General features: G+C 42.6%; 1 protein-coding gene across 8 annotated transcripts in view; it reads left to right on the top strand.

Moving 5' to 3' along the window:
* The window catches only part of TOM1L2 (target of myb1 like 2 membrane trafficking protein), a 58,202-nt gene that overhangs the window by 14,626 nt on the left and 25,762 nt on the right, over positions 1-17,814 (top strand). For all 8 annotated transcript variants that reach the window (XR_012588635.1, XR_012588634.1, XM_074597060.1 and 5 more), the window contains exons 2-8: positions 5,639-5,723; positions 6,418-6,496; positions 8,168-8,317; positions 12,665-12,799; positions 13,773-13,931; positions 14,698-14,814; positions 17,487-17,620. Coding sequence is in view for 6 of the 8 variants with exons in the window: in XM_074597060.1 (XP_074453161.1) it covers positions 5,639-5,723; positions 6,418-6,496; positions 8,168-8,317; positions 12,665-12,799; positions 13,773-13,931; positions 14,698-14,814; positions 17,487-17,620 (859 nt within the window). In the remaining 2 variants the exon portion in view is untranslated. The remainder of the gene's footprint in view (positions 1-5,638; positions 5,724-6,417; positions 6,497-8,167; positions 8,318-12,664; positions 12,800-13,772; positions 13,932-14,697; positions 14,815-17,486; positions 17,621-17,814) is intronic.

The raw sequence follows: 17,814 nt of genomic DNA, 5'->3' as shown, positions 1-17,814 counted from the left end.
TTTCCGTGGCCTCTGTATGGTCTTTCCCCAGGTCTTATTGACGGTGCCATGCAGGTCATTGATGATTTGCTGAATCCAAGAGAGACAACTGCAGTCACAAAATGTAATGATGCTTTAAAGCAAAACAATTCTATAAGCTACAGCTCAGAGGAGAGGTGTTATCGTCTCCTTCAATAGCTTATCTTCCCTCGTGAGCTATCTTGTGTGTTTTGCGTTGCCTTGCAAAACTCTTTTTTTTTTTTCTCTGAAAGACCTCTGTCCATTCTACAAAAGCATTTTACATTTGACCTCAGATGATAGCCCTTGCTTCTGAGAGAGCTCCACCGAGCTGAAGGGAGGGGGACAAGTAGGATGGAAGTAAAAGCCTGCTAATAACGTGGCGTCTTCTGTTCTCTGTCACATATTATGCAGAGTGAAATATAACACATCTGACTGTTTGATTTGCTAATTTCAGTCTTGGAGCACAGCTGGTAGGCAGGTGGACTGTTAAGAGGCAAGACAAAGATCTAAGATCTGCCATCTTCTGAACTTCCGAGCAAAAAAAAAAAAAAAAAAAAAAAAAAATGTTTTCTGCTGCTTGAGCACCAAATGCTGTTGGAGGGAAGGGGAGAAATTTGGAATCGGAACTTTTTTGCTTTTGGATCTCTCTAATACGGTGCATTGGTGTGCACGCTTCTTGCATAAACAGAAAATGATTTTTTGTATGTAATTCTTCCCAAACATATGAATCAAAAGTCTCTGAAGCAACATCTGGAGAAGTCCCAAGACAGAAAACTGTGATTTCTCTGAGCACAAAGATGTGTTCATTCACAAGATTCTGGTATTCAGACAGAAAAAAGCACAGTTCTTCCATTTTCATTTAATGCGATTTATAGCTAGTACAATATTTAGCTTTCACTTTTGCCTTTTCTTCCAAGAACGTTATGCAGCACCACAGTCGCTTATTGGTGTCTATAGATAGACCTTTTGGGGAGATTTTTACCCTGGTCATGCCTTCTGTAATCATTCAGGCAGAGTAGATGTTCCCAGCGTTTCCAGCAGTCGGTTTTTCAGTCTTGGCATATGGCATGTGAGTTAAATAGCATACAGACTTCCACTTGAGCAGTTGCAATCCTAGTGAAAACCGTCAGGCCGTCTGCATTGGCAGGTTCGGTGTAATGGTCAGAGGAGAGTATTGGAAGAGGGAAGCAGGGAAGAGAGACGAGTTCTGCTTTTTCTCTGTGTGTGAACAAAGTCAAATTTTAAGCATCGTCAACATTAAACCGTAACTTTGAAGCAAAAGTAGTACGAACTGTAAAGGGCTGTGACAGCAGCTTCTCGAGGACCACCAGCAGTCACGTATCTTTGTTAGGTGACTTTTGAGCTGGGTTCAAGATGGGGGTAAAAGTTTTTTTTTTTTCCCCTTGCATTTTAAAGAGCATTCCTGTACTGCCCTGCACAGGCTGTTTATGATGTGGCAATTACATGGGAATTTCTGACTCGATTTCCTTGTGGTGACATCTCTCAGGTCGGAGCAGGTTGTTTGGGAAGAGGCTTGGCTGGGGGGTTTGTGGGCTGGGACGGTTTACACTGAAAACTTTATGCAACTGAACAGTGACTTCTGAACGCCAAAAATGTACACGATTTCAGTGTGAGCAGGGAAATACTGATATTGCCATTTGGCAGAGTGTAAAATGCGGCCACAAGAGTTAGATCTCAGAGGGAAGGTGTGAATGAAAAAATAGCACCATTTTTTCTCCTTTTCTTTGCAGACTAGAGATAAGCTAATGCTTGCGTGTGCATATGCAGTGTCCAAGGTCTGCAGCGTGTCAGGCGTGGAGAGCCAGATTGTCTTTCTTTCTACCAGAACATTTATGCTTTAATTTGGGAAATGTGGTGGGAACTGATAGCATCTTGTTTCCGAGAGAGACTTTCTGATGATCTTACTGCTTGTATCGCATCTCCGTGTCAGACAATAACTCCTGGCCCCTGCTGTGGTGGCAAACTCGGCAATAACACAGCCCTCAGAGCTGCTCCCGGGGCAGAAGCTGTGCAAGGCATCCTTGGCACCCGGGCTGGGACTTGCCAGCCCTTTTGTTACACAATTAAACTCTACCATAAACTCTTCAGTTCAGTGAGGGGAGGGGCAGGAGAGACTCCTGCTCATTGCTTTTTTCCTTGTCTGATTTAACATTTCTTATGTCACCCTGGAATTCTTTGGTCATGTTCCAGAGTCCTTGTGTGAACTAGTGCCATTTAGATGCCTTTTAATGAGCTTGAAAGAGACCGAGGAACTGGTGGCTTTTCTAAAGGGTATTTGCATCATTCGCATGCCATTTCTTCACAATTCTGTGATAGTTTCCAAACTCTGTTTTATCTTGTCAGTCGTATCTATTTGCTGTTTGTGGAGGAGCCTCAGAGATATACATGGCTTCCAAAAACGTCCAATAAATACCAGGCAGGTTGTTGAGTATTTTTAATTTACTGCATTTTTGGATATATTGGCCAGGGAATCTCTTAAGGAGGAGTGCAGGCAGAGCTGTTTCACCAGAAATCCAGAAGTGACGACCCACTGTGTTTTGGTTCTGGAAGAGCTCTACAGGCTTTCAGTTCATTTCAGTGTAATACTGTTCTTCAAACAAATCACACACCAACTCGCATGCCTTCTCTGCAGTCAGTTAACTCCTTTCTAACAGTTGAGAGAGCGCTGCAGCAGCAAATCTGGGTCACACACCCTACAAAGGACAAACGACTACAGATGACAAGTGCTTGTGTGCTCTCTGTCGCTGAAGAAGAGACTAAAATTAGCTCCCGACTCTTATTCGAATTAACAATTACCCAAGGGGAAAAGAACTAATTCTCAAAAAGACAAATGTTACGTCTTAAACCCACACAGTCTCAGCCACGTATTACTCCAACTAAAGAACAGAAATGCAAAAATAAAAAGGCGGTAACCAAACTTTCTGGGAGAAAGGGGATTTCGTTTTCCCACGTGGTTCTCAGAAGGGAAATATGAATGAGGTTATTGAGGACCCCAGACGAGTGTGTGCTACCCTCCGTACAGTGCCGCAGCAGCATCTCTTTACCATCTCCAAAATATCACAGTTTTTAGCTGTGGAGTACTGGCATATACACATTTTGTCAAAATAAACCTTAACTAAATGGGTTTTACAAGCGCAATGAACAAAGTGGCGGCTAGCACAACTTTGTGCAGGATCAGCATTTTCTGCAATCATTTATAAAAAGTGATTATAGCAGACCAGAGAGTACGAACATCGCTAAGTTGCTGCCTGACGCCAAATGCTGTCAAGAACACACAAATTTGTTAATACAGTTTTAGATTAAGAAAACAAATCATACGCCCAGCTTAAGGAATACCCTTTATTTAAGGCGTAATCTCTCATTTTGTGGCACTGTGTTTATAAATCCTTTGCAGCTTTGGAGATCACCTTCTCCAGCAGAGCAGATGTAGTGATTTTTTTATATCCCTGACTGTTAAGGGTTTTTCTCTAATATTAAATAAAACGTTTTCCTAAGCAACGAGGACTATATGGAGGTGAAGGCAGATCACATTTTATAGCAATGAAGTGTTATGTACAGTAGAAGAACAAAATGCAACTAAAAACCCAATTGTTACAAGTAACTTTGCACAGAGATGAATTCCTGTATCCCAGAAAAGATTAAACAGCTCTGCCTGCACTCTTCCTTAAGAGAATCCCTGCCCAACGTATCCAAAATGCAGTAAATTAAAAATGCTCAATAACCTCTCCAGTATTTATTGGACATTTTGGAAGCCATGCATCTCTCTGAGGCTCCTCCTCAAACAGAAAGAGTTTTCATTGCCAAAGAGAACTCCACATGAGGTGGTGATGGCTGGAAAAGACCCAGAGGTGAAGATGGCACAGCTGGGAGTTTTGCCATCTCTGTTTCCTCCCCGGTTGGTGAGACACGGCGATCTGTGTGCGTCTCGCAGCACTGCCTCTCTGAATGGGAATTGAGGCCTGCAAAGAACAATCTCCTGTTCCATAATCTCCTTTTCCACAGGGCCCTCTCCATTCCGGAGACAGATGGCTTCTTTTCAGCACTCTCTGCTTGGATTTTGCATGTGCTGCCTGGTTTGTCTCAGACTTCTGTAATTGCTGTCCTTGGTGGAGCTGCTTTTGCCACTGCTCGGGTGTAGACAAGTCACTGAAACTTGAATTACCCAGACACATAGCCTTTCTCTAAATAATGTCCCATAATTGTGGCCTGTGGGCATCTCTATCCTCAGTCACAGTGATAGAAATGTTAATGGGAAAAACGTGGCTGGTAAACAGAAAGAGAGATGTGTGAAGAAGTCCTTGGAGTCTGGTGTTCTCAAACAAAATCTGCCTTGTTCTGGGGGACAGATTGGGGTCTGAGGTAAAGACAGAAGGAAAGCTGGGGAAGATGGTACCTGTGGTTTTGTTTGTGCTTTAAAATGTTTAGAAGTTGGTGGGGGTTTTGGTTTGTTTTACATTTTAAACGTGCTTTTGTTTACCCTGTTTGCCTTCCAACATTGGATGTCAGAGATCTGTAGAAAAACTTAGACTAATACAGAGGAGAAGGTCGTGTTCATCTCAAAGGTGCCCTTTTTAGGTCTCTCTGGCAACAGGCTTTACGTTCAACTCGATAGCGTTTCTGAATGTGGGTAGTGTAACGCAGCTAAGGTTTGAATGCCGCAAGTGAAAAGTGTGAAAAATTCAGGGGATGTTCTAGGCACCACCAGACAGAACTATATTGATTTAGGAGGAAATCCCAAGGAGGAAATAGTTCTTGTCAACTGATTACTTGAAGTTATGGTTATGCTACTCTTGCAGACGACTATAAATTAAACTGCCAACAGTTGGCATCTGCCACTGTCACAGTGCTATAGGTCATCCTTCCCATAGAAGTTAGCCTGATGCCGGAGCGACTGACTTACCTGCCACACAAATAGTGAGGGAGCATTTGGGAGTCGGGAGGAAGGCGGACTGTGCTTGGGAGATGTGCACGTAGCTCCAGCACGGAGAGGACATTGGGGACAGAGGGAAGCAGTTCCCAGCCCCCTGGCAATCGAGTATTGAGGGACAGCGGTACAGGAGTAAAAAGAATCCCAGGCAAAAAGGGGTGCCCATGAATGATATTGTGACCTGAATTGTCATGTGCTAAATGTTTTCATGTGCTGGTGGTTCTTTCTACACTGAAATTCCGGGCTTCCTTGAATTCTGTCTCCAAGTTGCTATCTTTCCTCCCTCAATTGATGTGTCAGTGTTACCTACTGAAACAGGGAGGAGGTCATGTTGATTTTGGGGAGATTTTCCTACCTTATAACTTGCCAGCAACACAGCATCCAACAAGTTCAAATTGGAATTAGCTGACATTTTCCTACTCTCCCAGGAATTCAGGAGTCTTTGAAGAGCAGCCCATCTATGTGGGCTGAAGGTAGTGAGCTCGAGGGATAACTGATTCTGTCTGGAAACCTTTATGCTGATCCCTAAAACAAGGAGAGAAAGTTTGACATTGCTTACAGTCAGTGGGGACTTTTTTTTTTTTTTCTATCTTCTACTGGATAGTTTCAGCTGAGAGTAACTGAAGATGGACTGAAGTATAGTACCTAATGAGGAAGATATAAAAAGATTTATTTTTCTTTCCTTTACAGAAAAGGCCACCGATGGCTCTCTGCAGAGCGAAGACTGGACACTTAACATGGAGATCTGTGACATTATCAACGAGACAGAAGAAGGGTATGTGCTATTTCGCTAAACTTTGAAAGGTTCACGAGCACAATCTTCATCCAGTTGTACTCAGCATGTGAAGAGATGCAGTGAGTCCGGGGGCAGATGCTCATAGTTTGAATGTGGTTTGCATATAAGCTTCTTTGTTTTCCTGCTCCTTAAACATTTCAGAAGACCACTGTATGATGCAGCACTTTCCGTGGTCGGTCTCTGCTTGGGAGGGCTGGCATGAAAAATGTATTGTTGGAGAGGGTACCCAGTTGTACTTCTGGGGTTCTTGTTTTCAGCAGGTGTATCTCTTTGCAGTGCTGCAATGCTATTAATTTCAGCTATTTGAGTAGAGAGCTTCTCTGATACATCTCCTTCAGCATCAGAAAAGCTGTGCTGCTTGCAGTTTGCAGGAGAACTGATCGCTGGTCTTACGCCCTGAGCCTTTTTCTGAGTGGCTGTCAGTCTTTCCTCCTTGATCAACATCCTGCCTTTTTGGAGGCCTCGGGCATTGCTCTGGTCTTGACTTCTGTGATATCTTGTCTCCTCGCATAATTCTACATGACCCTAGTTTGGTTGTCGTCAAGTAATCTGAAGTTAACACACATGCTTATGTCCAGCTGGAAATGGTAAAGGATTCCTTTTCCCACATTATATGTATGGCATGTGAAGAGCGCCTGAGCTGTCTTCTAAAAATGGTGTGTTTCTCCTTCAGCCCAAAGGATGCCATTCGAGCACTGAAGAAGAGGCTGAACGGAAACAAAAATTACAGAGAGGTCATGCTGGCGCTGACGGTGAGTGGGGGCAGGCTGGAATGCCTCGAAGGGCAGAACCCTTTTCTTCTGTCATTTCCTTTTCCTGGCACTCTCTTGAATGAACGCACTATTTGCTTTAACAGCCACTGCTCTGCCCTTTTCTTCTCTCCAATTGCCTCCTCGCTTCCTTGGGGAGAGTTGCTGGAAGCTTTGCATAGCGTTTTTCTGACTCAATTGATTTCTGCTTTTTTTCTGGGCTCTTATTCATCCCAAGTACTGACTGAGGAAAGTTAAAGTAGCCCAAATGGGTCTGTGTACTCTTTGGGGCTTTCCCTTCTACTCATCTCCCTGCGTCCTGCTGTTTCTTCCCTCCAAGACAACAGCTGTGGGCATATCTGCAAGTGAGGATGATGAACTTGCCATATTTTCAGCTTCATAAGTAGTTGATGCACAATTTCCCATGTGAATGGATCTCTGTAGGAGACTCAAAACTAATTTATGCTGATCTAATTTCACTCAATGAAGTGTAAATTATATTCTGTGCATTTAGGCAGCACTGCTAAGGTGTGAGATAATTTGCCAGTGACCTTTGCTACTGATGACTTTAGCTAGGGGTTTCCTGGGTAATGCAGCACTCCTGAGCGCGCGGTGCTGGGCAGGCTCAGCGCCGCAGCGGTCTGAGGAATGAGCAGCAGTAACTGGATCGAGTTGTGCTGCTGTGGGTAGGTGATCTGTATGATTCTTTCGCACAGCTCTTGTTGCATCTCCCTGACGAAGCGTGACTGTACTTTCTGTCTTTTTGCCATTTCCTATCCTGGATTGTCATTTTGACAGATCACCAAAGACCAAACCATGAGATTATCTATTGTGCTGGAAACAGCGAAATTCATCAGGAATGAGTCCGTGTCATCAGGGCTGATGAAGGTAGCTGAACTAGGAGAGTAATTACAGCCTCCCCAGATAGAGAGTCGCAGTGGTTATTAGGCATGGCTGTAAGGAGAAGTGACGCATTGGATTTATCTCCATGCTAATCATGTTCTTCAGAGGAAAAATCAACAGCTGTTCTTCCATGGCAGTTGAATGGCAAGTGGAAGGTGCCTCTAGCTAGGTTGCAGGGGGAAAATGTGTCAAAGTATAACCTGTCAGAGCATTCACAAGGGAGTGTTTTGAATGAGCGAAGATCATTCACCTGAATTCCCAACTCTAAAACGCGGCTTATAGCTCAGAGCAAGTGGGTCCAGCTGTGTTCCAGGTACATAGGAAATGGTGGAGTGGCACAGCACGATAATATCTCACTGTGACAGGATGTCCTCTGTCTTACCTGCTCTTGATGTGATGCTGTGTACTTAGCTGTTCAGCTGCGCAGGTTGGAAAGTTCTGCTTTGAAGAGGAAGAAACTTTATATTTTTTTACCTTGAAAACGGGCAAAGTTAGATCACAAAAGTGCCCAATATGTTAATGGTGGGTGAGGTACATCTAAATGTGTGTGTAGAAAAGTAAGCTTTCTGGTAAAATTGGGGAAGAAAAGAAGAATTAAAAGTGTGATTTCTCCTCTGTCTTCTCTCCCTCCCATCAAAAGTTTTAGAATAAAATAAAATAAGATAAATTAAAATAAGATAAAATAAGATAAAATGAGAAACCAACCAGATAGGTGCTATGTGTTTGATCAAGCTTTGCTCCAACAATGAATGTTTTCTTGTGTGTGTGTAGGTGTTGGAGACCTGTGTGAAGAACTGTGGCCATCGCTTTCATGTCTTAGTGGCAAACCGTGACTTCATAGATGGTGTTCTGGTGAAAATCATCTCGCCCAAGAATAACCCCCCCACTATTGTACAGGATAAAGTACTAGCGCTGATTCAGGTACACAGCTTGTCTCTGCTTCCATATGTTGCTGCCTGAAATAAGGACTGTCTGCTTCAGTGCTACGCATCGCTAAACATGCTGTCATCATTAAAAGTGTGGCAAGTTTTTTATACGTAAAAACAAACAATATATCCAGATTGGCAGGGAAGAGCAGACATGCACATGCATAGATATTTTATCCAGGCAGAAATGCCTGGATTCTAGTTAGAGAGGTACCACTCTGCTCTAAAATAAGTGGATGGCTTTGCAATTTAACAGTCAAATCTAGAAGCTGGAGACCTGCTTCTGTGATGGGCTTGTCATCTGAGGCCAGGAAATTAGAGGATCGCACTTTCGCTGTCAGTTGCAGAACACTTACCTTTCTGTGTCTGTTTCCCTGACCGTCAAATGAAGCGGTTTCCCTCCGTTAGAAAGCGTTCTGAATTCCTTTTAAAGATGGTTATAGAAAAGTAAATGACCATATAGGAGTTAAAATGGGTTTGGTGTCTTTTCTCTGGTTATTGTGCAGTAAAAGTGCACTATCAGATCCTTGCCTGCAGTGGGGAAGTTCAGACGTAGGCTTGTCTGCCACTTCTCCTTCTGTGCAGCATAACAATAAACAGCCATGTTAATTCCACAAACCATTAGCAACACATGAGGAAACATTGGTGCCTGCCTGGAGGAAATCTGACAATTATAGGAAGCTTTATCACTAAGCTCCTACAGGCTATTGCATACACCAGAGACTAAAAGACACTGCGTATTTAAAATGATATAAACCTGCTGCAGTGTTTCTTGTGGGAAGGTACTTAGAAATGCGCAGCATAGTTTTCCGGATATACTTCTGATTTGTGTGGCAAAGCACGCAGTTGAATTTCTCCTGGTTTATTTGTTATTAGGATATACAGATACGAGGACATCGTTAGAGCATGACAATGTAAATAAGTGATTTCCGAACAGGAGATAGGCTGGGTGGGGGAATTAGGTGGGCATTGCATTGGGGTCTGTGGGGTCCCTTTATTTCTGGTCTCTGATCTCAAGGCTTCTTTAAAAAAAAAAAATCACAAAATTAATGAAATTATTAAAAGCGATTCTTGTGCATCTGAGTGAGCCCTTGGGTGTCTGCCTGCTTTGGTGGGAGAGCAGGTGCATGCTGTGACCACCAGATGAGGTTAAATACTGTCCCATGAAGAGAAACTGTGCGTGTTTCCATACTGTTTGCTCTGCTACAGTGCTTTAGAGAATGTTGGTTATGCTGGGTCCTGGATTTAAGTGGATTCCTAGTCATCAATGCAACTAAGATGGAAGTATTTGTAACATAACCAAAAAGCCGCAGTCATAGCCTCAGTGTATCAAACAGAGCTTTATCTGAGTAGACTTGGTGCAGTAGAGCTAAAAGCCTGGGTACTAAATGCCTGTTGGTATAAAAAGCTTGAGAATTATGAAAGTTGCCTGTGGGTGGGTTCTGTTAGTGTCTCTTTAGCTGGAGGTGGTAGGGGACTTTGTTTTCCAGATTGCCTGACAAGTTTGGAAAAGTGATTGCAGTCACTCATCTCAGCTGCCCTGTGGACACGCACACCCGAAATATCCCGCACGTCGTGACCACTTTGCTCAGCTTAGACTTTGCTCTTTAGAGCTCCCTGCAGTTGGAGTTAACTCCCTTCCAGGGGTCTGATCTCTTCTCAGCTCTGTTCCCCTGCTGTAGGCTCTTTAGAATTTGATATCAGGGAATTAATAAGAACAGAAATGAGAGGATTAATAGCACTTGGAAGCACGGAAAAAGCTGTGCAAACAGTGTACGTGTCCAACCATACAGCTCTTGTACTCCTGGGTCTTTCCATAGCAAGGGCAGATGAAGCTGACACACAATTTCTTAGCTAGAGACTTGACTGTTTTGAGATGTTGGGCATCTTGTGTCTCACTTTCTCAACCTATTTCCCAGTGTACGTGAATTAGCATCTATTACATATTGCTTATCCTTCCTTCTTCTTGCTAAAAAGGCCTTGGAAATGTTCCTTATTGCTGTGCCTCTGGTAAGAGCTTGCGTGTCACCTCAGAGTTGATACCACTTTGCTGCCCAATAGCTGAGCACTGTTATCAAAGATGAAGCATGGGGAAACTTCTAGTGGCACAGCAGATTCTTTGGAGAGTACACGTGTTAAAAAGTGTCCAACGCTGGAAAAAAATTTTTGTGATGGTCACTGATTTAGGGGCAAGATTTGCAATGGTATTTAATTAACCTATTTGGACACACTGAGGTGCCAAGTGGGATTTATACAGCAGCATCCTTAAGTATCTACCTTTGACAGTCTGGCCCAAAGTCTTAGAAGATTTGAATTCAACCTCACCTCTGTCATACACTTGGTCGGACAATGGGCAGGTCTCCTAAGCTCTGTGTGTAGCTCCTTATCCGTAAAGTAAACCTAATATTACTTTTGCCTGGTTGAACTGTAAGCTGTCTAGGACAGGGATTGTCTTACAAGGTGTGTAGACAGCACTTAGAACAATAGCGCCCAGTCCTGCTTGTGGCCTCTGAGACACACACTGATGAAGATAATGCTGCCAGCTCAGGCAGAAGAATAGAAATGAAAGTGTCCTTTGTGCAGAGAGGAGTGTTGCAGAAGAAACAATATATTAAAAAGGTAGAGTGCAAATTAAGTGAATTCACTGTCATTAGTGCCTACAACAAAATTTATAGGAAGCCAGTGAAAAAGAGGATGCTTTAGTACATCCTCCTGGGCAAACAAGCCTCATTAAAAGTTGGGGGCAGCAACGCAACATCCTTCCGCCTCTAAGTTTGCTTTTGAGTGATTATTAAAAGAGAGCATCCCTTGCCTAACATTTTTCACTTGCAAATAGAGTTGAATTGGGGAACACCATTATGTAGAAGCATCATTCAGATGACTTTTTATGTAAATTGAACATGCAGAGAAAGTGCAAGGGTAGAATTACTTGTACAGTCAATATCTCCATCAGAATTAGGGGTGGTTTGGAAGGTCAGTTCCAAGGAAACAGAATGGCTCTTTGCAGTCAGAGCTGTTTTCTCTGGCTCAGATGGGGCTGTTTGGACTTGCACTGCATCAGAACAGTTGATGCAGTTAATTTACTCTTTAACAAAGCTGAGAAGCAAACCCAGAATTGTTAGCTTGCAGCTGATAATGGATTGTCTCCTGGGCATGTAGGGTAGGAAACGCTCGTTCTTAGAATTGAACAGAATAGGAATGTAAGTTAAATATTAATATTATTTCTTCTCTTGTTTTACTATCCTTGATTTCTCTCCTCTCAAATATAGGAAGTGGGTTAAAACAGCTTTTAAAGTAAAAATAGTCAAAGAACTAGTGTAAAAGTGATGACTAAATTAATTAAGTTCAGAGCCCACACACACGTCTCACAGTAGTTCTGGATCCAGCACACTGATACTCTGCCTCACATATGTGGGGGTTTGGGGAATGCTTCGTTTTTAATTGAGTCATAATATTTCAATTTTTCCTTCCCCTAAATTTTTAATACTTGGCTAATTTCCAGCAAAAGTGAAAGGGGGTAGAGGCTTTCAAGATATTATGCTCCTAGCAGCTTCATGAGTATGGGAGGCTGGCTAGCGAAGAGAAACACTTAGTACTCCCACGGAAGGAAAAGCTCAAATATGAACTGAAGTCTTTTTAGACACGAGAGAATTCATGCGGGAGAGATGTTATGAGTGTTCTGGCTGTGGGAAATTCTCCCTTTAAACTTGTCCTTTTTGACACACTGGGGTGTCTAAGTGTTGGATATGCTCTGTAAGAGCCCAGGCTTCATTAGTTCTGCTGCTCACGGGACTGCATCTTTCACAGTATAAGAACCTCAGAAACTACCTTTTTTATATAAGTTTGGTCCAAATAAAATACTGAAGAAAACTTGACAGCTATGGGGTTTTCTTTATTTGGCAAGAAATGAGGGTGTTTCAGAAAGTAAATTGAGATTACCTAAGATTATTGTATGACTTTATGAATTTTGCTTAGATCTGAATCTTGCATACCGACTTTTTTTGGTGGGTCATTGGCCATTGAATAGGCAAGGAAAGATCAGCACGCAGTCAGTGCTTAGTAGAGGAGATTGGAAGGGGTTTTCATTTGCATTTACAGATTCTGATGATGTCAGGCGTTAGACATAGCTGCTACGCACTGGGTTCCTGTCTATTTTATATTCGAATAAAACGTGTACTTGACTGTCTGAATAATATTTGCAGGACCTTTTAGACCAGGTCTAATGATTACAGCTTCCCTTTGAAGCTGAAATACATGAAAGCTTTTGTAGCCTGTATCTGAGGTCAGGGTGGAGCTGGAACATCATTCGGGAGGTTTATGGATAATCCCTCATGTTTTCCAGGCTTGGGCTGATGCCTTTCGAAGTAGCCCTGATTTAACTGGAGTAGTGCATATTTATGAAGAACTCAAGAGGAAAGGCATAGAGTTTCCCATGGCAGATCTTGATGCTCTGTCTCCAATACACACACCACAGAGGGTAAGCTGCAACACCGTGATTCCAGGGGTATTTTTCCAAGACGTCTAAATAGTTGGTAACTGCCCTTCTTTCCCCTCCCGTTCTCTGAATTTGGCACATTTTCTCACTTCTGTAAGGACTTTTTTAATAATGAAAGGGCATGTAGGAGAAGCATAATGGAGCAGCTGCATTTGACATGCCGATAAGCTAATGGAGTCTCCCCCCTTGAGTCAAACGTCAATCTGAGAGAAGAGTTTGGAGGAGGTTTCTACACTTGTCTTGTACCACAAAACCACCAGACAAATGCAGCTAATTTGTTCAGAGAGAGTCCAGCAGGGTGTATGATGGAGATTTACTTCTTTTTCTCAAAAGTATGGTTGTTTCTGTTGGTGATGACCCTGAACCAAGGCCTGCCTGTCTTTTAAAGGTGTCTGAATCTCTCACTGATCCTGTGGTAACGTGTGATCTTTACACCTTTGAAAAGTTAGGTCTGTAAAGTTGACAGAACTGCTGCTAGAAAGTAACTTAATGATCACAGGTGTTCTGATTATTCACTCTGAAAGCTTAAGTTAATGAGTCTTTGAAGTGGTAAATGCAGGTGATCAAGGACTGAAAGACTACAATTCTTGTGTCAAGATTAATTAAATCCAGTATCTATATATCACATCATTTTTTTGTAAGCCTGCAACTTAATTCCTAGTTTTAAATAATTTATAATTATTTATCTCTGGCTCGTTTTTATTTTGCTTCTCATTTTTCTTGTAAAGATAAGTTGACTTAAACGCATGTGGGTTGAGTCAAAAGATACGGGCATGCATTTTTGTTACGGCTGTCTGTTTATGGGATGGCCTGCCAGTCTGTTCTTGTAACTACACTGACCTTTTCCACAAGGTGCAATTATGTTCTATATTTGAACGTATTTGGCCTGAGGTTGCTGACAAAGCAAGTGCTGTCACAGTTCAGCTTGTGAACTCTTGTCTTTTTGATGTGGCAGAGTGTTCCTGAAGTTGATCCTGCAGCAAATATGCACAATTCACAGTCTCAGCAAAGGATGAGCACCAGTTCTTATTCCTCATCTTCTCCAACGGCGTATTCTGCTCCTCAGGCTCCAGCTCTGAATGTGACTGGTCCCATCACTGCTAATTCTGAACAGGTATTGGGATGATGATTCTTTTGAGTGAGACTCTCAGCAGATCAAACTAGAAACCAGTTTGCAAAGGAACTTTCATTTTAACTCTTTTGACTTTGATTGCCTCCTAGATCTGGTTCTACTTAGTAGTCTTTCCTCCTATTATACAGTAAAATCTGGGCTTTAGATTTGTTTGTATGGCCTCCCAATGGCAGCAGTTACGAAACCTCACGATCTGAAAAACTCAGCGGTTGTGCAGTAGGATAGCAGTTATTCTCATTAGCCCCCCTCCTTGAAAGGCACAGAATATCTTGCAGATGCAGGAAGCCTTTCTAACAAGGAATTAAGCCTGTATCCCTAAGACCCTTCCAAATGCCCTAATATAGGATCTTATTTTCTCTCTGCAAAAATAATAAATTCAGAGCCAAAGATCCTGCTCAGAAGTTGTACATCCTTCCCCACACTTGAGTGAGGCACTCGAGGTCTACTGCAGCTGAGGTCTGTTTTTAGATGCTGGTTTCAATTGCTTCCCTTCCAGGCAAGCGTAGCACATCTGGGTTTGTGATGATAGTGAGTGGTTCTACAAAATTCTTTTCTTTTTCTGTTGTTTTTCTAAAATTCTCTCCTGGGTAAACTTTTTGTCTTTACTTTTTTTTTACCCTGCTAGAATGTCTGGAGCCTAAGATATCAAGTCAGACAGAAGCAGAGGTATCACAAAGTCAGTTCTTGAAAATGATCTGCTTAAACCAAAAGATTATGCAGTATTTTGCTGTATTTTACCCCAATTTAGATTGCCCGTCTGCGCAGTGAACTGGATATTGTTCGTGGGAATACAAAAGTGATGTCTGAAATGCTGACAGAAATGGTACCTGGACAAGAGGATTCCTCAGACCTTGAATTACTCCAGGTAACAGTTTCCTACAGTTTCCTAGCAAATATGATTCTGATCCTTTCTGTGCTTGAGTTTCTCTGGGGGATGTTTTTTGTTGTAGTTCACTTCACTGCCTTGGTTTGCTTGTTTTACAAAATCAATGTGGACTGCGCTTGACCCCAGTTACTCTCATCACTTGATGTTCTTCCTTTGTTAAAGCTTCCAGTGACAAGGATTTCCTGACTTCCCTTGGAACTTGTTCCAGTGCTTTCTTCTCCGTGTAGCTAGAAATTTTTCCCAATGTTGAATATCAGGTCTCCTTTGCCACAAAGCAGCTTAAAATTGCAATAGGCTCTGTAAGCCCTGAGCATTTCTGCTTCTTTTACATCCTCCATCATCACTTGTACAGTGGCAAAGCGTTCCCGGTCACTGTGCAAAAAAAAAAGCACTTCCATCTGAACTGAATGTTGTCAAGGGTCTGTGGATTCTCTGCCACTTGAAATCTATTTTCCAGAAGATGTGCTGTAGCTTCTCCTGAAGGTTAAGGCAGGCACTCAGGCAAAGTTTTGTGCTGTCCGGAGGGTTAGACTGAGTAATCAGAAGGGGTTTCTTTGCTGGAAAGTCTCAATCCAGTACAGGATTTATTACCTCAAAAGGGAAAAGTTTCAGTTGAGCTCATGTCTCAGGCTTCATACCTGTTTCCCGCGGCCAGTGGTAGCAAGGTGCCCTTTTGCCTGAGGAAAGTAATACGGTACCACGTGCAACACAGGTGAGGAATGCTGCGATCTAGCATTCCAGCTGATGCCCTTAACGTGGTATTTGCCTTTCCATAGCTTCAGAAATAGGCTTCTGAAATAGGCTTCTGTTTTGATCCTCCAGCAGGGAGGATGGGCTGCCACAGCAGTACATTTGGAGGAAGGCAGGGAATTGCTCTCTGTGATACATCAGAGTTTGAAATCCATCCAAAAACTGGTCTCTCCCATGCAGCGGTATTGTGTGTTTGTCTCAGAGCCATCATGGCAGCTGATGAGAGGCTTTGCAATAAAGAGCCTTTCAGTTACTGCCCATTTGGGTCGGACTGCTCAAAACAAAAGAAGCTTCCAGGAAAGCACAACAGACCAAAACAGCGTAAAACAGTTTGCTTACATTCAGAAACAACTACTAATATCTTGACAGCGTAACCTTACAGCATAGCTTTAAGGTGAAAGAACTTGATCATAAAATGGAGTGACAGCAACAATTCTTTATTCCAACTGGTTCCCTTCTTTGACTGGTGCTTCCTAAACCTGAATCACAGAGCTGGGGAGAACCCGTTTTTGATCACAAAGGATGGTTAGTCTTTTGAAAGCTGTGAGCTGGGTGCTGCATGCAAGGACTCCTTGCTTTGAGGTTTATATAGCCCTCCTCCTTAAATAATTCCTGACATTTTCTCCAACAACCAAATGTAAACAGCTTGCTGGAGAGCCAGCTCTGAGCAGAATAGATAGGTACTGTCAGCCCTCTCGGAAAGGCAGCAAACAAACCTCTGAAATGTCACAATCTGCTTCTAAAGTGATGGGATCAAAACTGACATTGGAGAACACATTCCTCAAGCTGTTAAGGCAGCTGGATTGCACTAGGTGAAATTTATCCAGAGCTTAGGATGTCAGACCATGCAAGGAAAACAAACACATCTTTGCTTTCATCCCGAAGGTTGTGTACCAACAAGTCATCCTTGTTTAGTGCTGAATTTTTGCTGTGAAGTGGAGCTGGGGTGGGGGGGTAGAAGATGACAGAGGGACATGCTTTAGTTGAAATGTCAGTGCTTATTGAAGTAAAACCATGGGCCTAATCAGTGGCGCCATGCAATATGTCACGTTTCTTCTTGTAGTTCCTCCTCAACATGCCGGCTTTGACCTTTGGTCTTGAGGCCTTTCAGGAGTAAAGAATTCTGCTAAGTAATCGCTGATGGAAGAGACGTCCTGGAAGCATGAGAACTCCTGGTTTAGGCAAACTCAAACCTAGATTTCTTGGCATGAGACACTTCTAAAATAAATGCCCTTACTCTATATTCTTTAAAATTTTCTTCTGAAACTCCCCACTGCCTTTCTGCAGCCTCTTGTCTGTGGATCTGCTCAGTTGAAGGGAACGTTTCTGTGCGTAGTTCAGTACTGAAACGTGCGTGGAGTGCTCATCTTTTTATGCTCCTTCCCCTTGTTTTGTGTTCACCCTCCTGTTCTGAGTAGTTGGTAAGTTCTGTGTCCTCAGCACTTCTTTTCCTAGCACACACTTGGCTACTTGTGTTAGCCCTGATGAACTTTTTTCCCCGACTTGTTCCACCATGTGCATCTTTTAGATTTTAGGGATGATATTGCCAAAAAGACCAGACTGAATTTTCCTTGAAAGCTCTCTTCTGGAAAGCTGTTGTAGTAACATGTTTTATTCTTAAAACACATCACTAAAATATAGATATTTATTTTCTGAAGTGCTCGGAGTTACAGAAGAATCAGGATGTTGAATTGTAAATAGGCTCTCAAGGTTTTATGCCATCGTCTCCTGAAGGGCATCTTTGATTAGATGTGCTTTTGGGTGACATTTAATCATGCAAAGATAGACTTGTCTTAGTGTTTCTCAGCTGGGGGATATGTTTGGCTGTGAACAGAGCTCAACTAAATCTACTTACTGCTAGCTGCTTATCAGAATGTGTGTGCACAATGCATTCCTCCTAGGAACTGAACCGAACCTGTAGAGCTATGCAGCAGAGAATTGTGGAGCTTATCTCACGAGTGTCCAATGAAGAAGTCACAGAGGAATTGCTGCATGTGAATGACGATTTAAATAACGTCTTCCTCCGATACGAAAGGTGGGGCACCTTTTCCATCAACTATTTACATACATTGTGGGTTTTCACTTAAGTGTAAAATAGGTCAGTTGACAAGAGCTGGCCATCTGGGCCAACATCACAAAACATGGAGAGCCAAACCACAGAAAGCATTTAGCATTTACAGAGTCTTTTTATGGTCTTTTATGGTAACATTCCGGGTTCAGTTGTTTCCT

This window comes from Larus michahellis, chromosome 8 (assembly GCF_964199755.1).
Source record: "Larus michahellis chromosome 8, bLarMic1.1, whole genome shotgun sequence".
Lineage (NCBI taxonomy): Eukaryota > Metazoa > Chordata > Aves > Charadriiformes > Laridae > Larus > Larus michahellis.
Note: the sequence above shows the minus strand (reverse complement) of the source record. Positions and strands in the feature narration are given on the sequence as shown.